The sequence below is a fragment of the Ochotona princeps genome, chromosome 11, assembly GCF_030435755.1.
Source record: "Ochotona princeps isolate mOchPri1 chromosome 11, mOchPri1.hap1, whole genome shotgun sequence".
NCBI lineage: Eukaryota > Metazoa > Chordata > Mammalia > Lagomorpha > Ochotonidae > Ochotona > Ochotona princeps.
Window position 1 is genome coordinate 41,695,903 of NC_080842.1, and position 16,439 is coordinate 41,712,341.

At 47.1% G+C, this 16,439-nt stretch overlaps 1 protein-coding gene across 1 annotated transcript; it reads left to right on the plus strand.

The window, feature by feature from the left end:
• Positions 1-1,947: 1,947 nt before the first annotated feature.
• On the plus strand, positions 1,948-16,225 carry PRSS55 (serine protease 55). Its single transcript, XM_058670418.1, has 5 exons — positions 1,948-2,105; positions 5,113-5,305; positions 6,560-6,810; positions 8,452-8,594; positions 15,883-16,225. Exons 1-5 carry the CDS (start codon positions 2,051-2,053, stop codon positions 16,198-16,200), a joined length of 960 nt encoding a protein of 319 aa, XP_058526401.1. The 5' UTR covers positions 1,948-2,050; the 3' UTR covers positions 16,201-16,225.
• Positions 16,226-16,439: the final 214 nt, after the last annotated feature.

The window sequence follows — 16,439 nt, forward strand, 5'->3', positions numbered from 1 at the left end:
TGTCCCACTCCAGGAAGCATCTCTCTCCTTGTGGGACCCTACTCAGCAGCAGCCCACTCCACTAGGCTGCACGAATGTTTCTCAAAGTGGCTCAGAGGTGATTGACAGGCAGTGCTCATAGCTGGCCCTCCCACCACTTGCACCCCCCACCACCACCAAGATCAGAACCCACAATCTAGAAATAAGTGCAAGTTGCCAGATGACACAGAACACCAATTGCATTTGAACTGCAAATAAACAACATTCTTTTTAGTGTAAAAGAGTATGTGAGCATGGAAAGGTAAAAACTTGACCACATTAGTCAGATCCGCCCTTCATGGCTGAGTTTACAGACATCAGGTGAGGCTGTGGGCCAGACTTTTCCATTTGATTGTGATATCTAAGAAAGAACAAGGGCCTGTCAAGAGACTTGGGGACCATGTGGAACAAATCTTGGAAAGTGAGGAGAGCAGGGATTGTTGTCTGCCCATCAGGGTGTGAGGGGAGGCTTGGACCCTTGAACTCAGGCCCGATGATCCCTCACCTGGGGAAGCTTGAGCAGGGAACTATGAAGGCCACTGTACCACATGGGGTGTTAGTGTTGGGACAGGCCTCAGATGTTTCTGGGACTCGCTCCCCACTTCCTAAGGGCAAGTCTGGGAGCCTATAGCCCAGGCCTGACTTACTCACACCTTGCCAGAGAACCTCTGAGGGTAACAAGCCCCAAGAGTGCTATGAGTTGGGCTGTGTGATGAGTGACTGAGTGGCTGAGGGTAACAAGTCCTGCAGAATGAAAGGCATGTGAACCTTAAAGAAGGAGTGAATGTGACAGGGTCAGTGTTTCTTTTTTTTTTTTTTAAAGATTTATTCATTTTATTACAGCCAGATATACACAGAGGAGGAGAGACAGAGAGGAAGATCTTCCGTCCGATGATTCACTCCCCAAGTGAGCCGCAACCGGCCGATGCGCGCCGATCCGAAGCTGGGAACCTGGAACCTCTTCCGGGTCTCCCACATGGGTGCAGGGTCCCAATGCATTGGGCCGTCCTCGACTGCTTTCCCAGGCCACAAGCAGGGAGCTGGATGGGAAGTGGAGCAGCCGGGATTAGAACTGGCGACCATATGGGATCCCGGGGCTTTAAAGGCGAGGACTTTAGCCGCTAGGCCACGCCGCCAGGCCCAAGGGTCAGTGTTTCTTGTGGATGGTGCCAGATCAGAAGGTAAAGTGGAGGAGAACATTTCAAAATCCACTGGTGGGTGTGGACGGTAGCATATTTGGGTCTCAAGAACCTCCGGATCCTTCTCAGTGAGAGTGGCCTGCGGCTTCTGTGTGGAGTAAAAAGGGGAGTGTGTGCTTCTGGGGAGGCGATGATGGCAAGACAGAGGTGGGTTGTCAGGTGCTGAAGCCACTCATGGGTCTGAGAACAGGGTGTTTTGTCAATCACGGTTGTTAAGAAACTTGCTTGACCTTGAGGCATCAGCATAATTCAACAGCTACAAATCATAACCCGGCTGGGACCTAGAAGCAATGGTGAAGTAAGGTGATAAGTCAGACTTCTGTATGTTATGAACCAGGAGGAGGGCCAGCCAACCCTGAGGTCTGTGCCCCTTGGATCCCTTGACACATCGCTGCAAGAACTCCTCTGATCATGGTGACTAGAGAGGGCCACATTACTTTGCAACTTCAGCAGACCACCCTGAGATGGGTTTTTAGAAATCACACACATACACACTTAATGTACCTTTTGAACTGAACAGATGTGCTAGCTAGTTAGTAGTTATCTGTTGTCTGTCAGAATACAGGAGAGTAGAAAGATGTATTTGATACGGTGACAGACACAGGAGCAAAGTGCTTGCTGAGGGTTTGGGAAAGGTGAGTAGGTCCCTAGATGGAGGGATAAGGCCCTGCTGTGAAGTCATTGGAGAAACAAATCGCCCAGAAAAGAAGTCTTGTGTGGCTTCTGCTGGTGTTTCATCACCCAAGCCCATTGTGACATCACCAGTGGGGCCCTGTTACTCCCCTAGGCTCTGACCTCAGCCATCTCCCCAGGCCCCCAGCCCAGCAAGGGCTATGTTCCTCTTCTCAATTGTCCTGCTCCTGTCCTGGGTCAAGGGCGAAAATGTCGGTATGTGGACTCCTCTCCCAGTGGCCAGGGCGGCTCTCCCGGGAAGGGCTGGGCCTGACAGCTGGCCTCGTTGCCTCCCTTCATCCAGTCAGTGGTGAGCATTAGGGGCTAAAGGAGAGAGAGAGCAGACTCCAAGCTGGCTCACTGGCTCCTGGGATGCCAGCTTGCAAAACCCTCATGTGGTGTTGCCCCATCTGCCCTCTCTTTGAACCCACTTCTCTTTCTCTGTAGTCCCTCACCCTCCTGACTTACCTGTGTGAACCTGGGTCTTAGCACGGAAAACTGAGGCACAGCCAAGTGCCTGGATGGGCTGAGCATCTTGTCACTTCGAGGTTGAGCGTATGAAGCCCAAAGTTCCCAAGAGCTACAGATTCAAAGCAGAAGTATAGCTCAGTACAGTCGAGTTCAGAGACACTTCTGTTCTCAGCAGTCAGCTTAACCCAGCTCCCAAGAGGTCATATGTGTTTGCTAGAGATGGCCAATGTAGGGAGGAAGCTGGGTGCCTTAGTAGCAGCCAAGCACTCTCCTATCTGTGATGTCTGTACTACCACGGGATGGGGGGATTCCTGCTCTTAGCCATGTGTGAGTGAAAACATCCAAGACTGAAAGAGCCTGAAGATTTGTCCAAAGTCAGACTGCAGGAAAATGGCAGGACTGTGAAAGATCTTCAGAAAATTCTTAAATAATATATAATTACATAAAAATGCATTTTCAAAAAACATTTTTTTGCAGTAAAACATTTGTAATCCTACTTTTCAAAAGTCCCCTCTCTGCCTGAAGAACCCCCAGCCACATGTCACACCCAGGCTTCTCTGCAGGGCCAAGAACATGGAGCATGGATCGTTGTATCCAGTCCTGTGAGGACCTGGGTGCACAACAGCCCTGAGGAAGTCTGACAGCTGACAGCGTGGCTTGAGATTTTATTCTGCCCCAAGCACTTGGTGGGACGTCAGCATCTGTGATTTCACCCACTCATCCATCTTATTGCATAGGGTGTTATGCCCATGTCAGGAACTTAAAAAATGAAAGCAACTTCATCCAAATGATTCACAACTAAGTAACGAGGCTTGAACTGTCTGTACAGCTGTGTGCTCTTAGCAGGTGCCTGGTTCTGCATCTTGAGGGGAAAGGAGTGGAGACCCACACCAGTTACTCATCACACAGCCCAACTCATAACATTCTTGGGGTTTTGATGCAATATTTCCCAGATTGTTATGTCAACATTTCTTAACCTGATGAAATTGTAAGTTTTAAATATGTTATTCCTCCTATTTTTTTCTACTTAACTTGATAGCAAAAACATTTTCCGGCAACATTAGAAATTCTCTCATGAACATGAATCTTATGGCAGGGAGGCAGTTCATCCTCCTATAGTTGATCATAACGATTTGATTGTTTTCAGTTTGTAACTGTTACAAAGTTTACAGCAGTGGACATCTTCAAGCACATCTATTTGCTGTGTACCAGGATTTTTTCTTAGGCTAAGTGTCCACGAGTAGAATCATGGAGTCACTGTTCTGTGCCAGCTGTGGTTCCAAGGTGGCTGCAAGCCAGGCCCACCACCTTCCCTTTTACAGAGCTTGCATTCTGTAACCAGAATGTACCACTAACTCTGATGCCAGACTGGCTGCAATTAAGTTTTGCTTTAAGCACTGGCCAGCCGTGTGACCTTGAGCACACTGCATACACTCAGTGATCCAATCGTGAAATGGGAGTACACATGATAGCACTGACTCATATCATGATTCTAAAAATCAAGTACTTGTAGATGTACCTGACACACAGCAAGCAAACTCGTATGTCTGTCTGGGGAATGAAAGGATAGATTCATAACTTCTGAAGTGGCATACACCCATAGCTGAAGGCTCCTGCCACATATTGCTTAAGTGTCCATTCTTATTTTTTTAAGCCAATGGTGACTATCACTGACTCAATCCAACCCATTCCATAAAATCCTCAGAACAGTTGTTGAGTTGCTGTTTGAAAACCTAGCCAGAGAGAGAGGACAGAGAGACATACTGGATCTGGGGCCATTTAGATACAAACCCACTCTCTGTTTCAGGACATAAAACAAACATGCAGAGTAGGTCCAGGTGCTAGATCCAGCCTCTGTCCAGAAGGCACGTCTCTCCCCCTGTCCAGGCAGCCACAGCCTCCGCTCTCAGCCCCCAGGAAAAGAGTTGCTATGCATGGACAGCTGAGAATGTGCAGGGTTTTGCAGGAGGTTCTGACACTTCCTGTGCCACCCTGGCAACTCTCTGAATCATCCTTTCCAGGGTCACTGTAACAATAATTCACTGGAGACCTGGTGGCTTGCACAGCACAAGCCTCTTCTCCTACAGTTCTGGAGTGGACAATGCCAACCTGGGTCTCCCAGGGCTGAGTTCAAGATGCGGGTGCCCACTGGAGGCTAGGGAGAGAATCTCGGCCACGGTCTTTCCATCTGCTGCTGAGATGCAGGCACATGGCAAAGGTGAATAAGCCCTGTGCAACCCTCTGTCCTTGCATCTGATTCTGCTTGGCTTTGTTTTTTTTCTGCCTCCTCCCCCACTTCCGGGGCCTGCTCAGAAAATCCTGAATTATCTCCCCATGTCAGGATTAACTGATTAAAACCCTTCATTCCATCTCCAAGATTCCTGTCACCTGGCAAACTCACATCTTCTCAGGTTCCAGACAGGGCAGGTGGACAGTTCTGGGAGGATGTACTGTTCAGGAGAGCATCTTCCCCATTTTCTCTGAGGAAGCACAGAAGCAAGCTCAGAGGGGGCACTTGCCTAAGGCTCACCATGCTGGGTGGAGTAAGAGGCCCTGCTCCAGACCCCCACCCTGAGTTCTGAGCAACCGTTGGAAAGTATCCTTTAGCTCACTCATGTCACGAGGGAAGGCTCACTGACATTGTCTATAACAGGGATGATGATACCTACTTACAAGCCCAGGGGCCCAGCCTGTGGTGGCCACGATCTGAACGTTGCATCTTTTCTCTTCTGCCCTTCCTCTGTCACATCAGGATGTGGTGAAAGACCTGCCTTTGAGGAAAAAACTCGGCATTCCAGAATCATAATGGGGACAGAGGCTGGGGTGGGTGAGTTTCCATGGCAGGTGAGTATTCAGACAGAAAACCAGCACTTCTGTGGCGGTGCCATCCTCAACGCACAGTGGATTCTCACGGCTGCTCACTGCATATATTCTGAGATGCTCATGTGAGTACTAACGGCCCAGCCTAGGGCACCCACACACTCTGCCAGGACCTCGCGGCCAAGAGAACACTCAACTCTGTCCAGTCTGGAATTGGGTACACATGGCTTCCTCCCATGCCTCTGCACTGCCTGCCCAGGAGACGTGCAAGCAGCCAACCTGAGGCCTCCCCTTCCTTGTTGACCACTATGGCCCTGGACCTTGGCTACCCTGACATTATACCATTCTCTCAGCGCACCATTGGCTAAAGGAGCCCAAGGGCTTGACCCATCTGCCTCTCCTAAGGCATGCTAGCCGTTTTAGGAGGAGATCTGAATTCTGGATTCACCTGGTTTTGGGTGCCACATGACTGCCTCCTTCTCTGTTCCTTGTGGCACTTTCTCCGTTATCCATTAGACTGGCGAACCACTTAGCATTTGCTGATGATTAACCAAGTGCCTGGACTCTGCTCAGACAGACTCCTGAGTCTTTTTAATCACACAGTGTTCACTTGGGGCTCGTAGGATCAATCCCTGTTTTGCACACAAGGAAACTGATCAAGTACCTAGCTATAGTACCTATAGTGCTACCTATAGTACCTATAGTACCTACTGAATAAGTAGAGGCAGAATTCAAATTCTTTCTCCAACACCCCCATTCTAGAAAGTTCAAATACACATAAAAAGGCTGATTTTAAAGGGTACATGGAGAGTCGGGAAAGTTTCATCATGGCACAACCTAGGCTCCTAGTAGCATCTGCTATCACTGAGGTTAAAGAATCAGTTGTGGGGAAAGTTCATGGTTATTTTGCCTGGAAAGGGCCCTGAATGATGACTTTATCCCTGAATGTGCTTTCTACTTAGTAGCAGGTCTAGATTACACTCTGTTCCTAGATGTCTCGGTAGTTGATGGATGTGTTGATTTGAATACAGGGAATGGCACCTTGTCTCGCTTAAGGCTTGTTTGAGTCAAGTCATTTATTATGAGATTCCCAGAATGCCCCAAATTGAGCCCTGACTTTGATCTGTTAGATAGGAAGATCCCTTTCTCCTGGGACCCTAAAGACAGCAGCGGGGAGTAGCTATGGTCTTCTCACCATAGCCATTTTCTATTTTACTGAAATCATTACACATTTTGAGCCTTAATCTCATTTTGATCAGCCCCAAAGGGCCCCCAGAATGATAAGAGGTTTGGGTTTGGGGCAGGATGGGGAGGGACAGAGCACATTCTATACTTGCTGACTTCTCTTCTACCCAACCCCCCCTCTTCCACACCATCAGAGTGGCGAACCTGAAAGTCGTTGCAGGGACTAATGACTTAACCAGCCCAACCCGGCTGGAAAGGAGTGTCACCAGCATCATTTATCCAAAGGCCTTTGATAAATATAGCATGGACAATGACGTCGCCTTGCTGCTGCTGTCTTCACCCATCACATTCGGTGACTTGATAGTGCCCATCTGCCTGCCCACGCTGCCCAGCTCCTCCAAGTGGCATGAGTGCTGGGTGGCAGGATGGGGCCAGACCAAGACTGGTATGCCACAATTCAGTGTCTCCTGGGAGCTGTTGGGGCATGCACTACTAAACATGAAGGAGAAGGCATGGGGTTTGAAGGTGAATGAAAAGGAGAGCCAAGAGAAGGTGGGAGAAGAAAGATACAGATTGGAGCAAATCCCTGTGGTCCTGGGGTGCCCAGAAGCCTGCTATCAGCCTCTTGTGACTGAGGGAATCTTAGAGAGGCCATGCCTAAGATAGTCCCTGGGTGTGACCTTGTTCAGTCAATGTAGTGCTGTCTTGTTTGATCAGATGTAAACCCCAGTGAGCTAGAGGCCCCTCTGCATTTAATTCTCCAACATCTCCCTGAGATCACCCATGGATGTTTGTCAGCTGAGTCCTACAGGCATTCGAGGCTCCTGCTGTGGGCTCAGCTTCACACAACCCAGAAGCGAATCTGTTATGTTGGTATTGTGTCTTTTCTGAAACAGTAGACAGGGATGTGTTGAACAGAGACTCTCACGACTGGCCCCAGAGAAGACTCCAGGAAGCTATAAGTGTACGGGAGGGATGCTGAGGAGGAAAGAATAGCACCATGTCAGGCCCAAGCCAGAATGGGGAACTGTGGGGATGCTTGCAATGAACTGGGGCCTAGAAGACTTGCAGATATTTTCAGGAGCTTAGTGATCAACGGGATGGGGAGGTGCAGAGTGAGGGTGACTGGTGGAACATTGATTGCGGGCTCCAGGCATGATTCAAAAGTGAAAAAGGAGGAGAGGGCATTGGCACAGTAGGGTAAGGTATCATTTGAGTCACCCATATGGTTCACGGGGGGTCTGGTTTGAGTTCCCGCTCTGCTCCTGATCTCAGCTTCATGCAAATGTGTATCTTGGGAGATGGCAGATGATGACTAAATGGTTTGGGTGCCTGTCACCCACATGAGTGATCTGGAAGGAGTTCGGGATTCCTAATTTTGACCTGGCCCAGCCCTGGCAGTTCTGGCCATTTGGGAAAGTAAACTAAATTTTTGAGAAGCAATATGATTCTCTCTCTTCTCCCCTCTCCCTTCATCCCTCTTTTGACCTTTCAAATGAAAATAAGTTTTTTGAAGTTAGAAAGGCAGAGAAAGCATACACAATCAAACATACTCACTAAAAGGAAGTATTTTAAAATCTCTTCGTGGTTGCAATTAATGAGGTAAAGAGAAATCCAGGCCAGTTCCTGGCACCCAGCAGCCCAGAGGGCCCTGGATGATAAAGTGTTTCCACCAGGGCTGAAAAGTCACTTTCCATGGCCCTACATGAAGGGTTGTCATGGGACAAAAAGCATCAATGGGCAAATACACAGACGAGGAGTGACGACACTGAGGAAAGCAGTCACGAGCCAGTGCCACGAACAGGTTGAGGCTGCAAAAGCTGAAAAATAGGCACAGGGGCTAGAAACAGGAGGAATAATCCCAGTCGGTGAGGCATTGTTGGGGAGCAGGGGCAACTTCAGATCTGGGGTTACCCCAAAGAAATGGCAAGTGAGGGATACTGAGGAAGGGGGAAAGCAGTGGGTGGGGCTAAGGCACGTTGCAAGGGAGGCATGTAAGGTGGGCTGACACAGCCAGCTGCACCATCAGTGGTGAGGACTTGCTTCCAGCGGCTTTTCTTTCTAATGTGTTTTCTCTCTGGGCCAGATGACAAAGAGTCCATGTCAATGGATCTGATGAAAGTGCCAATGGTCATCATGGATCAGGAGGAATGTGTCAAGGTGTTTTCAAACCTTACCAAAAATATGATGTGTGCTGGATACAGTAATAAGAGCTATGACGCCTGCCAGGTACCTGAGTGAAGTTCCCGCCCTCACCCCCGGGGATCCCCACCGCCAGCTTTATGGACACAAGGATATACTCCCTCCACTGAGATCAGACAAGTGGGGGATGAGGGCCTTTGGCCAGGGGGATAGGGGAGGGATTTCAGAGATTCTGGGTGCTCATTATGGGAGCAGCATCCTTGGAGCTACCTGGGCACATCTAGAAGTCAATAGCCCTGGCATATATAGTTCTGGTCTTCTGGTACTCTACAGAAACAGGAGTCTAAAACATTCCCCAGTTCCAGGAATAATGAAGCAACAAAATTCCCAGGGGTTTTTGAGATCCATATGAGGAATTATTTTAATTTATAAATACAGCAAACTTGGCTGACCCTGCTAGGCTTTGGGGATCCATGAGAGAGACCTAGTTCCACACAGCAGAGGGATGGTCTCTTAGCTGCTCCTTTAATAAGCGAACACAAACATTTGGAAAGGGCAGCATTTTTGACCGCTGCCTGGGACATTTTATAAAATTAGAAATGAGTTCCTTTTGGAATGATCAAATTTGTGTTTAAAGCCCAAAGATCTCCACCCATCTGCAGATATGCCTCCCTAAGTAGCCTTGCTTTGTCCCAGCTAAAAGGCTAGGAGTCTACTCATTGGCCAGCCAGTGGCTAGCCATTGGTTTGAAACTATGCATGCAGTGACCCCATGGGAAGGATATGTATTTGTCTATAGAAAAGTCATTATTGCTTAATGTGTAGACTTGGTGACTTTCCCTGGCACACTATGAGATAGGATTTTGATAGAGGATTTCTGGGAGAGATTAGGGGCAATGAGGGAGAAGAGAAAGGAAAAGGGGCTTTAAGGTAAGAAGCAGTAGACCCCAGGAACATTGCACCAGGTCTATAAGTGGATCCCTTTCAAAAGTGGTGAATACCCTGAGGATAGAACATGGTATCATTCCAACCTTGTGTTTTTTGGACAGTTGAAAACATGATAAAGCACAGACTAAAAGATGGACACTGCTGGTGTCAGAAGAGATGGACCAGGCCTTTTTCTCCTGGTTCCTCCTGCCAGCTAGAATAGGAAGCCTTGGTCACAGCTCTGCCCCATAGGTGGAGGAAGTCAGCCAGGCTGGAGTCCCTGATACTTAAGGACTGATAGGACTGTGAGTTCATCCCATGGTCCATGATTTTGTGTCCTTCTTATCTCAGACTTGATGTTGCAGAATCCCAAAATGCCAGTGGGCACAGGCAGAAACTAGGAAAAAGACAACCTGGCAAAATGGGAACCTTTTTGACAATTTAGCATGCATCACGTGCAAACACTGAAGTTTAAAGCTCACATAGTCCCCACCTCATCAACAAAGGTCAGGTGGACAGCCTGGGCCATCCTGCTTCCCCCACCCTCCAGGACAGTATTCTAGTGGAAAAGCCAGGGTGCTCACCCCTGCGCAGCAGTGACGGACTGGTAGTCACTGTGTTCTCCATACCAGTGGAACCCTTCAGAGTATCTTGAACCACAGACAGTCAGTGTCCCCGAACTCCTATGTCCTTTTCCTGGGTCATTCACCTGTTCTGAGTGGGAGCGTGGACTTAGCCCCCAAACTAAGTTGACACCAGAGATGATGCTGTGGTGTATCGGATAAAGTCACTGCCTGGCCAATAGCTCTCATGTGTGCTGGTTCCGGCTGCTCTGCTTTCATTTCAGCTCTCTGCTAATGCACTGGGAAAGCAAAAGAGGATGGCCCAAGCGTTTGGGCCCCTGCCATCCACTTGGGAGACCCCAAAGGAGTTCTTGGCCCAGACATGGCTGTTGTGGCCATCTGGGGAGTGAACCAGCAGATGGAAGATTCTCATGTTCTCGTTCTCTGTCCTTCTCCCCTGCCCCTTCCTTTACCCTGTGACTCTGACTTCCAAATTAAATAAAGAGAAAGAAGGGAACACAACCCTTCTACTACTCCAGTTTTGTGAGAGTTCTCCTAAAAGATTTAATGGAGAACAGGCCTTGTAAACGTAACAGTCAACATGTCCAGGATTTATCGCAACTAGAATACAGTTGCACGATTATACCTGGAGTCAACTTATCAGACACATAGGATAAAGAAAAATAAAAAATCTAGCAATTAGCTACTTTTAAGCAAATTGGGAGTCTTAAATTCCTGAAGTAAAAAGTCATTTAAAATTTAACTCAACATGCATTGTGCACTTAAATGTAAAGCTATAAAAAATTGATAGGGGCTAAGGGCTACATAAAAGTGTTTAGCCGTGATATTACAACCCAATAGCAAAAGGAAAAGTAGAATTTCACTAAAGATAAACACTTTCTGCTTCTGTTAAGAGATTGAAAAGAAAAGCTGCAGGCACAAATAATTGTACTAAACCTGTATAAGGAACTCTTACACTCAACAGTAAGAAAGACATAAGTAAAGGGGGGAAGCAAATAATCCAGTCAGGAAACAGGCAAAACATGCGAACAGATATTTCACTAAGGAGAATATGCAGATGGCAAACAAGAATGCAAAAAGACAATCAGCTTGATCGATCATTGGAGAAGTGCAAAGTGCAAACTGAAACCATAATGAGGCATCACTACATGTCATTCAGCATGTTCCCAATGAAACAGGGTAACAGAAAAGTGCTGGCCAAGATGTAAAGAAGGCAGGTCATTTCCACATGGTTGGCAGCAGTTTGCAGTGGTCAAATCATTGTCAAAAGCAGTCTTTTTGTCTCATAAAAATCTGAACATGTCTTGCCCTACATCCCAGAATATGTCACTGTTGAACTGTAATTTTGGGAGAAATAAAAGGTTGTATTGATATAGTTCATATATAAAATCCTGTATGGGCGTGTTTATAACAGCTTTATTCAGAATAACCAAGAATTGGAAACAAATGCTCTTGAGTGTAGGGGTTAAGTAAACTGGCATAAATGTATTATGAAATACTACATAGAAATATCAAGGAGGGCCCAGTGCGGTAGCCTAGCGGCTAAAGTCCTCACCTTGAACACACTGGAGTCCCATAGGGCGCTGGTTCTAGTCCTGGTGGTTCCGCTTCCTGTCCAGCTCCCTGCTTGTGGCCTGGAAGGGCAGTCGAGGACTGCCCAGGGTCTTGAGACCCTGCACCCATGTGGGAGACCTGAGGGATTTTTCTGGCTCCTGGCTTCGGATTGGCACAGCACCAGACGTTGCTGTCACTTGGGGAGTGAATCATCAGACAGAAGTTCTTCCTCTCTCTCTCTCTCCTCCGCTCTGTATATCTGACTTTGCAATAAGAATGAATAAATCTTTTTTAAAACTAATAAAAGGATATCAAATCTGGAAATTGGTTTTTCAGTTATCCCTTAAAAAAAAAAAAAAGAAATATCAAGGAAACAAACGATTGTCACTAGATCTCCAGAGACAGACTGCCATGTGAAACAAATCAGATCCCAGGTCAAGTCCCATAGTGCATGATTCTATTTACATAACATCCTTGAAATGATGCAATGATAGAGAACAGACTAGTGGTTGCTGGAGATTAAGGAGGGACTGGGGGAAGGAAGGTTGATGGTGTGGCTATAGAAAGACAACATAAAGCATTCCATGATAAGAGAAACACTCTTCCTGTGTCAATACCAATATCCTTGTGATATTGCATTGCAGTTTTGCAAGATATTCTTGGGAGAAACTGAAGGGATGTGAGGATCTCTCTGCATTATTTCTCACAACTGAGGGTGGACCCCCAATTTTCTTCATGAGTTCAATTATCTTTAAAAATTTAAATTACAATTTGAAAGTTCAGTTACAAAGATACTTAAATTTTTTTAATTGGGAAGGCAGATTTATGGAGAGAAGGAGATACAGACAGAAAAATCTTCCATCTGCTGGTTCACCCCCAAGGCTTACCCCCAAATGGCCCCAACGACTGAAACTGAGCCAATCCAAAGCCAGGAACCAGGAGCGTCTTCTGGGTTTTCCACATGAGTAAACGGTCCCATGCTTTGAGCCATATTCTGCTGCTTTCCCAGATCATAAGCAGAGAGCTGGATGGGAAGTGGAGCAGCCAGTACATGAACTGCCACCCATATGGAATCTCAGCTCTTGCAAGGCGAGGACTAGCCACTTGAATCATCAACCTGGACCTAAAAAAATAACTTTGAAGTGGCATGATCAAGCAGAATATAAACTCCAACATATCCCAGAAGTAATGCCATGCTTTGGTGAAGGCCCTTCCTGACCTATAGGTGACCTCCCGGTAGACCAGCCACTGTGTTCTTGAGTCTCCCCAGCTTGAACAGATGAGTGTCTTATTGATGAGCGAATTCCCATTGCCTAACGCAATGCTCAGCAAGTGTTTGTCAAATAAAGGAATCCAGCAAGCCTCCTATCAGTACCCATCAGCAAAGCAGCCATTGAAGAGGGGACATCTGCAGGAACCCCCGAGGAACACCCAAGAGTCTGAAGTTGGCAGCCACAGGGCTGCTGAGTAAGTTTAGTCACAGAACTGCCAAACTGATTTGTATCAAGACCTGGCCTTCTCCCAAGGATGCTGTCTTAAGCACATTGCCTATGACAGCTGCACAGAAGTCTTATTCCACCCCCACAGAATCCTAGACATTGAGAGTCACGGGCATTTGAAGCCAGCAAGGAATGTGCAAAGTCATTTCATCAAGCTCTGTTTCACAAATGAGAAACATGCTAATAGACTTCTCAGTCATGCCATTCGCTGTCTGTCTGAGGGACTGGCTTTAGCTCTCTCAGCTTATTCCATCAAGTCATCTTCTCCCTAACCTGGTGAGATTGGCCAGACAGGTCCCACCCTCCTAGTAAAACAAATTTAAAAAACAAAAACAAAAAAAAAAAAGAAAAAACAGGGATTCAGAATAGAGATGAGTTGTCCAAAGCTCAACATCAGGTTGTGGTGGACCCAGACTCAGAAGTCAGCTCACCCTTTTCCACCTCCAGTTGGACAGGAGTGACCATGTGGTAAAGCAGTGAACTTGGACCCAAGCTACTAGACCTATCATTGACCCCCCAACCTTTTGTGGCACAAATTGAGACACACACACAGACATGCACATGCATCCACTCCAAAAAGCAGATGAGTGTCGGAGGTGATGCTTTGTTCTCAAAAAGGTAATTTTGATTTGGGCCCAACCTGCTGGGTTGCTTTAGGCAGCTTCAAGCCCAAAGGTTGCTACAGATTCCTGGGATGATCTGCTACCCTTCCACATGGGGATGTGTTTCACAGCCAAGCTAAAGTTGACTGAAACACCAATGACTCATCATGTTCTGCAGCCTGTGACATTGGCATTCATCCTCAACATCCATGTCCATTGTCCATCCATGACTAATTATTGCATCTTATTGATTTCTATCCACCTCTCTCTTCCCAGTCACAAAATAGAAATCAAAATACCCAGCTCACCAAGCTGTTGATTAAGGGGGAAATACAAGAACTAACATTGCACCTTGAATGTCACGGCCAGAAAAGATGCATTGTCCTTGGCTGCTGTGAGAGTCTGTTAGCATATTCCATTCTCCCCAGCCATTGTTTGTGAGAGTCATAGAAATGGAGACCACCTCTCCACTGATGACAGACCACTTACAAAACTATAGCTGCCCACGTCCTTCAGCAAGAGAGTAGTATTGTAATGGTAGGACTTCAGCATCAGAAAATCCTGCAGGGCTACCACATAACCTTCAGCAGGACGCTTTCCCCTCCTGGGGACTCATTTTCCTCCTAGGAGAAGGGAAGCCATATGTGTTGGGCAGGGTCCTCTTGGGGGACCACTTAGTCCAGAAAGCTCAGCTGACTTGCCCTTGCAAACACCCATACCAAACAATTTCAGAGAAAGGCCACTCTCCCCCATGCCTCTGCAAGAATATCAAAGCAGGCCCAATTCATCACCCTAACCATATTTCTCCTATGCTGTTTTCTTTCCTGCCCCTTCTAGCACTTTCCTGTGTTTGACCCACAGAACAAGTCTTCCTTTTTCCCTCTGCCTTCAAGGCAGTAACTCACTTCTTCCTCTCTGCTCTGTATCCCTGTTTCAGATCCATACACTATTGAGTTTTTGTTTGTTTGTTTAATCTTGGTAACCTTTTGATTTTTTATTGGCTTATTTATAAAATGTTTGTTTGTTTACTTGAAAAGCAGAGTGACAGAGGGAGGAGGAAGAGGAGGGAAGAGAAAGAAAGATTTTGACTACTAATTCACTTCCCCAAATGACCATAATAGCCAGGACTAGTCAAAGCTAAAGCCAAGAGCCAGGAACTCCATCCTGACCTCCCACTTGGATGTCAGGGACCCAAACACTTGGGTCATCATGCATTGTTTTCCCAAGTGCATTGGCATGAACCTGGATCAGCCACAGAGCTGCCAGGGTTCAAATTGGCCCTCAAGTATGGCATGCTAGTGTCATTGGTGGTGGCTGAACCCTCTACATCAAAATGTCTACTCCAATTTTACTGATTGATTTTTAAGCTTTTATTTGAGTGTCAGAGAGAGATGGTAAAATACAGAGAGAGAGTCCCCATACAGCATTCACTGTTGAAATGCCTGCAATGAATCAATCGCCTAGGCTAGGCCAGACAGAAACTGGAGTCTGGAACTCAGTCTAGCTCTCCTCTGTGGATGGTAGGAATCCAGTCACTTGAACTATCACCTGCTACCTTTTGAAGTTTGCATTGGCAGAAAGCTGGAAACAGGAGTCAGAACTTGGAATTGAACTCAGATATTCAGGGTAGTTGGGCTAACTGGTGGTTCAATGACTCCTCTCTACAACTCCCAAATCCAAGAACCATTCAACTTGCAGCATGCCCCTCCCAAGGAGCTGGATTGGAGTGGGCACTGACATTGCTTCTTTGGCAGTCTGCAGTAGTGAAGATCAATGAATTGTCTTACATTGAATGAGCTGTGCTCAGCTCCAAATAGCTCCTTAAGAATGAAACTCATGGGGCCTGGCACGGTGGCCTAGTGGCTAAAGTCCTCGCCTTGCCTGTGCCGTGATCCCATATGGGTGCTGGTTCTAATCCCGGCAGCCCCTTTTCCCATCCAGCTCCCTGGTTGTGGTCTGGGAAAGCTGTCAAGGACAGCCCAAAGCCTGGGGAACCTGCACCATATGGGAGACCTAGAAAAGGCTCAGGGCTTCTGGCTTCAGATTGGCGTAGCTCCAACCATTGCGCCCACTTGGGGAGTGACTCATCGGATGGAAGATCTTCCTCTCTCTCTCTCCTCCTTTCTGTACATCTGATTTTCTAATAAAATAAATATTTTAACAATTAAAAAAAGAATGAAACTCACTCCTGAACTGTTTTCTACCCACAGGGTGATAGTGGGGGACCTCTTGTCTGCACCCAACCTCCTGACAAGAAATGGTACCAGGTGGGTATCATCAGCTGGGGCAAGGGCTGTGGACAGAAGAACACACCAGGAATATACACCATGTTAATAAACTACCACCGCTGGATCGAGAATGTGACCCAGCTACATGGAAGTCCATTGTATTCTAAGGAGCCAGAGAACACATCTAAAAAGAAACAAGTGGACTCCTGGACCTCTGATTCCCCAGTGCCAGGACATTTCAGATCCTGGCTCCGTTTGTGTCCTCTGTTCTATATGTTGTTAAGAGCTATTTTCTACTAAGATTAAAACAGATGCTATTCTTTTACCCAAGGTGAGTGCGTGAGACTGTGGCGCCAGCACCAGAACTGGCTACAGTTCCAAGGAAAGGGCTGGGGGCTGACAACACAAAGTCAGGCTAGAGCTCCCAGTTTGGGTCTGGCCTTTGGGTCACTGTAATAGCAGGGCTGTCAGCACTCCAGGTGATTGTTACCTTGAAATTGAAGAGCCCTGAGTAGATACATAGAACAGGAAGCAATCAA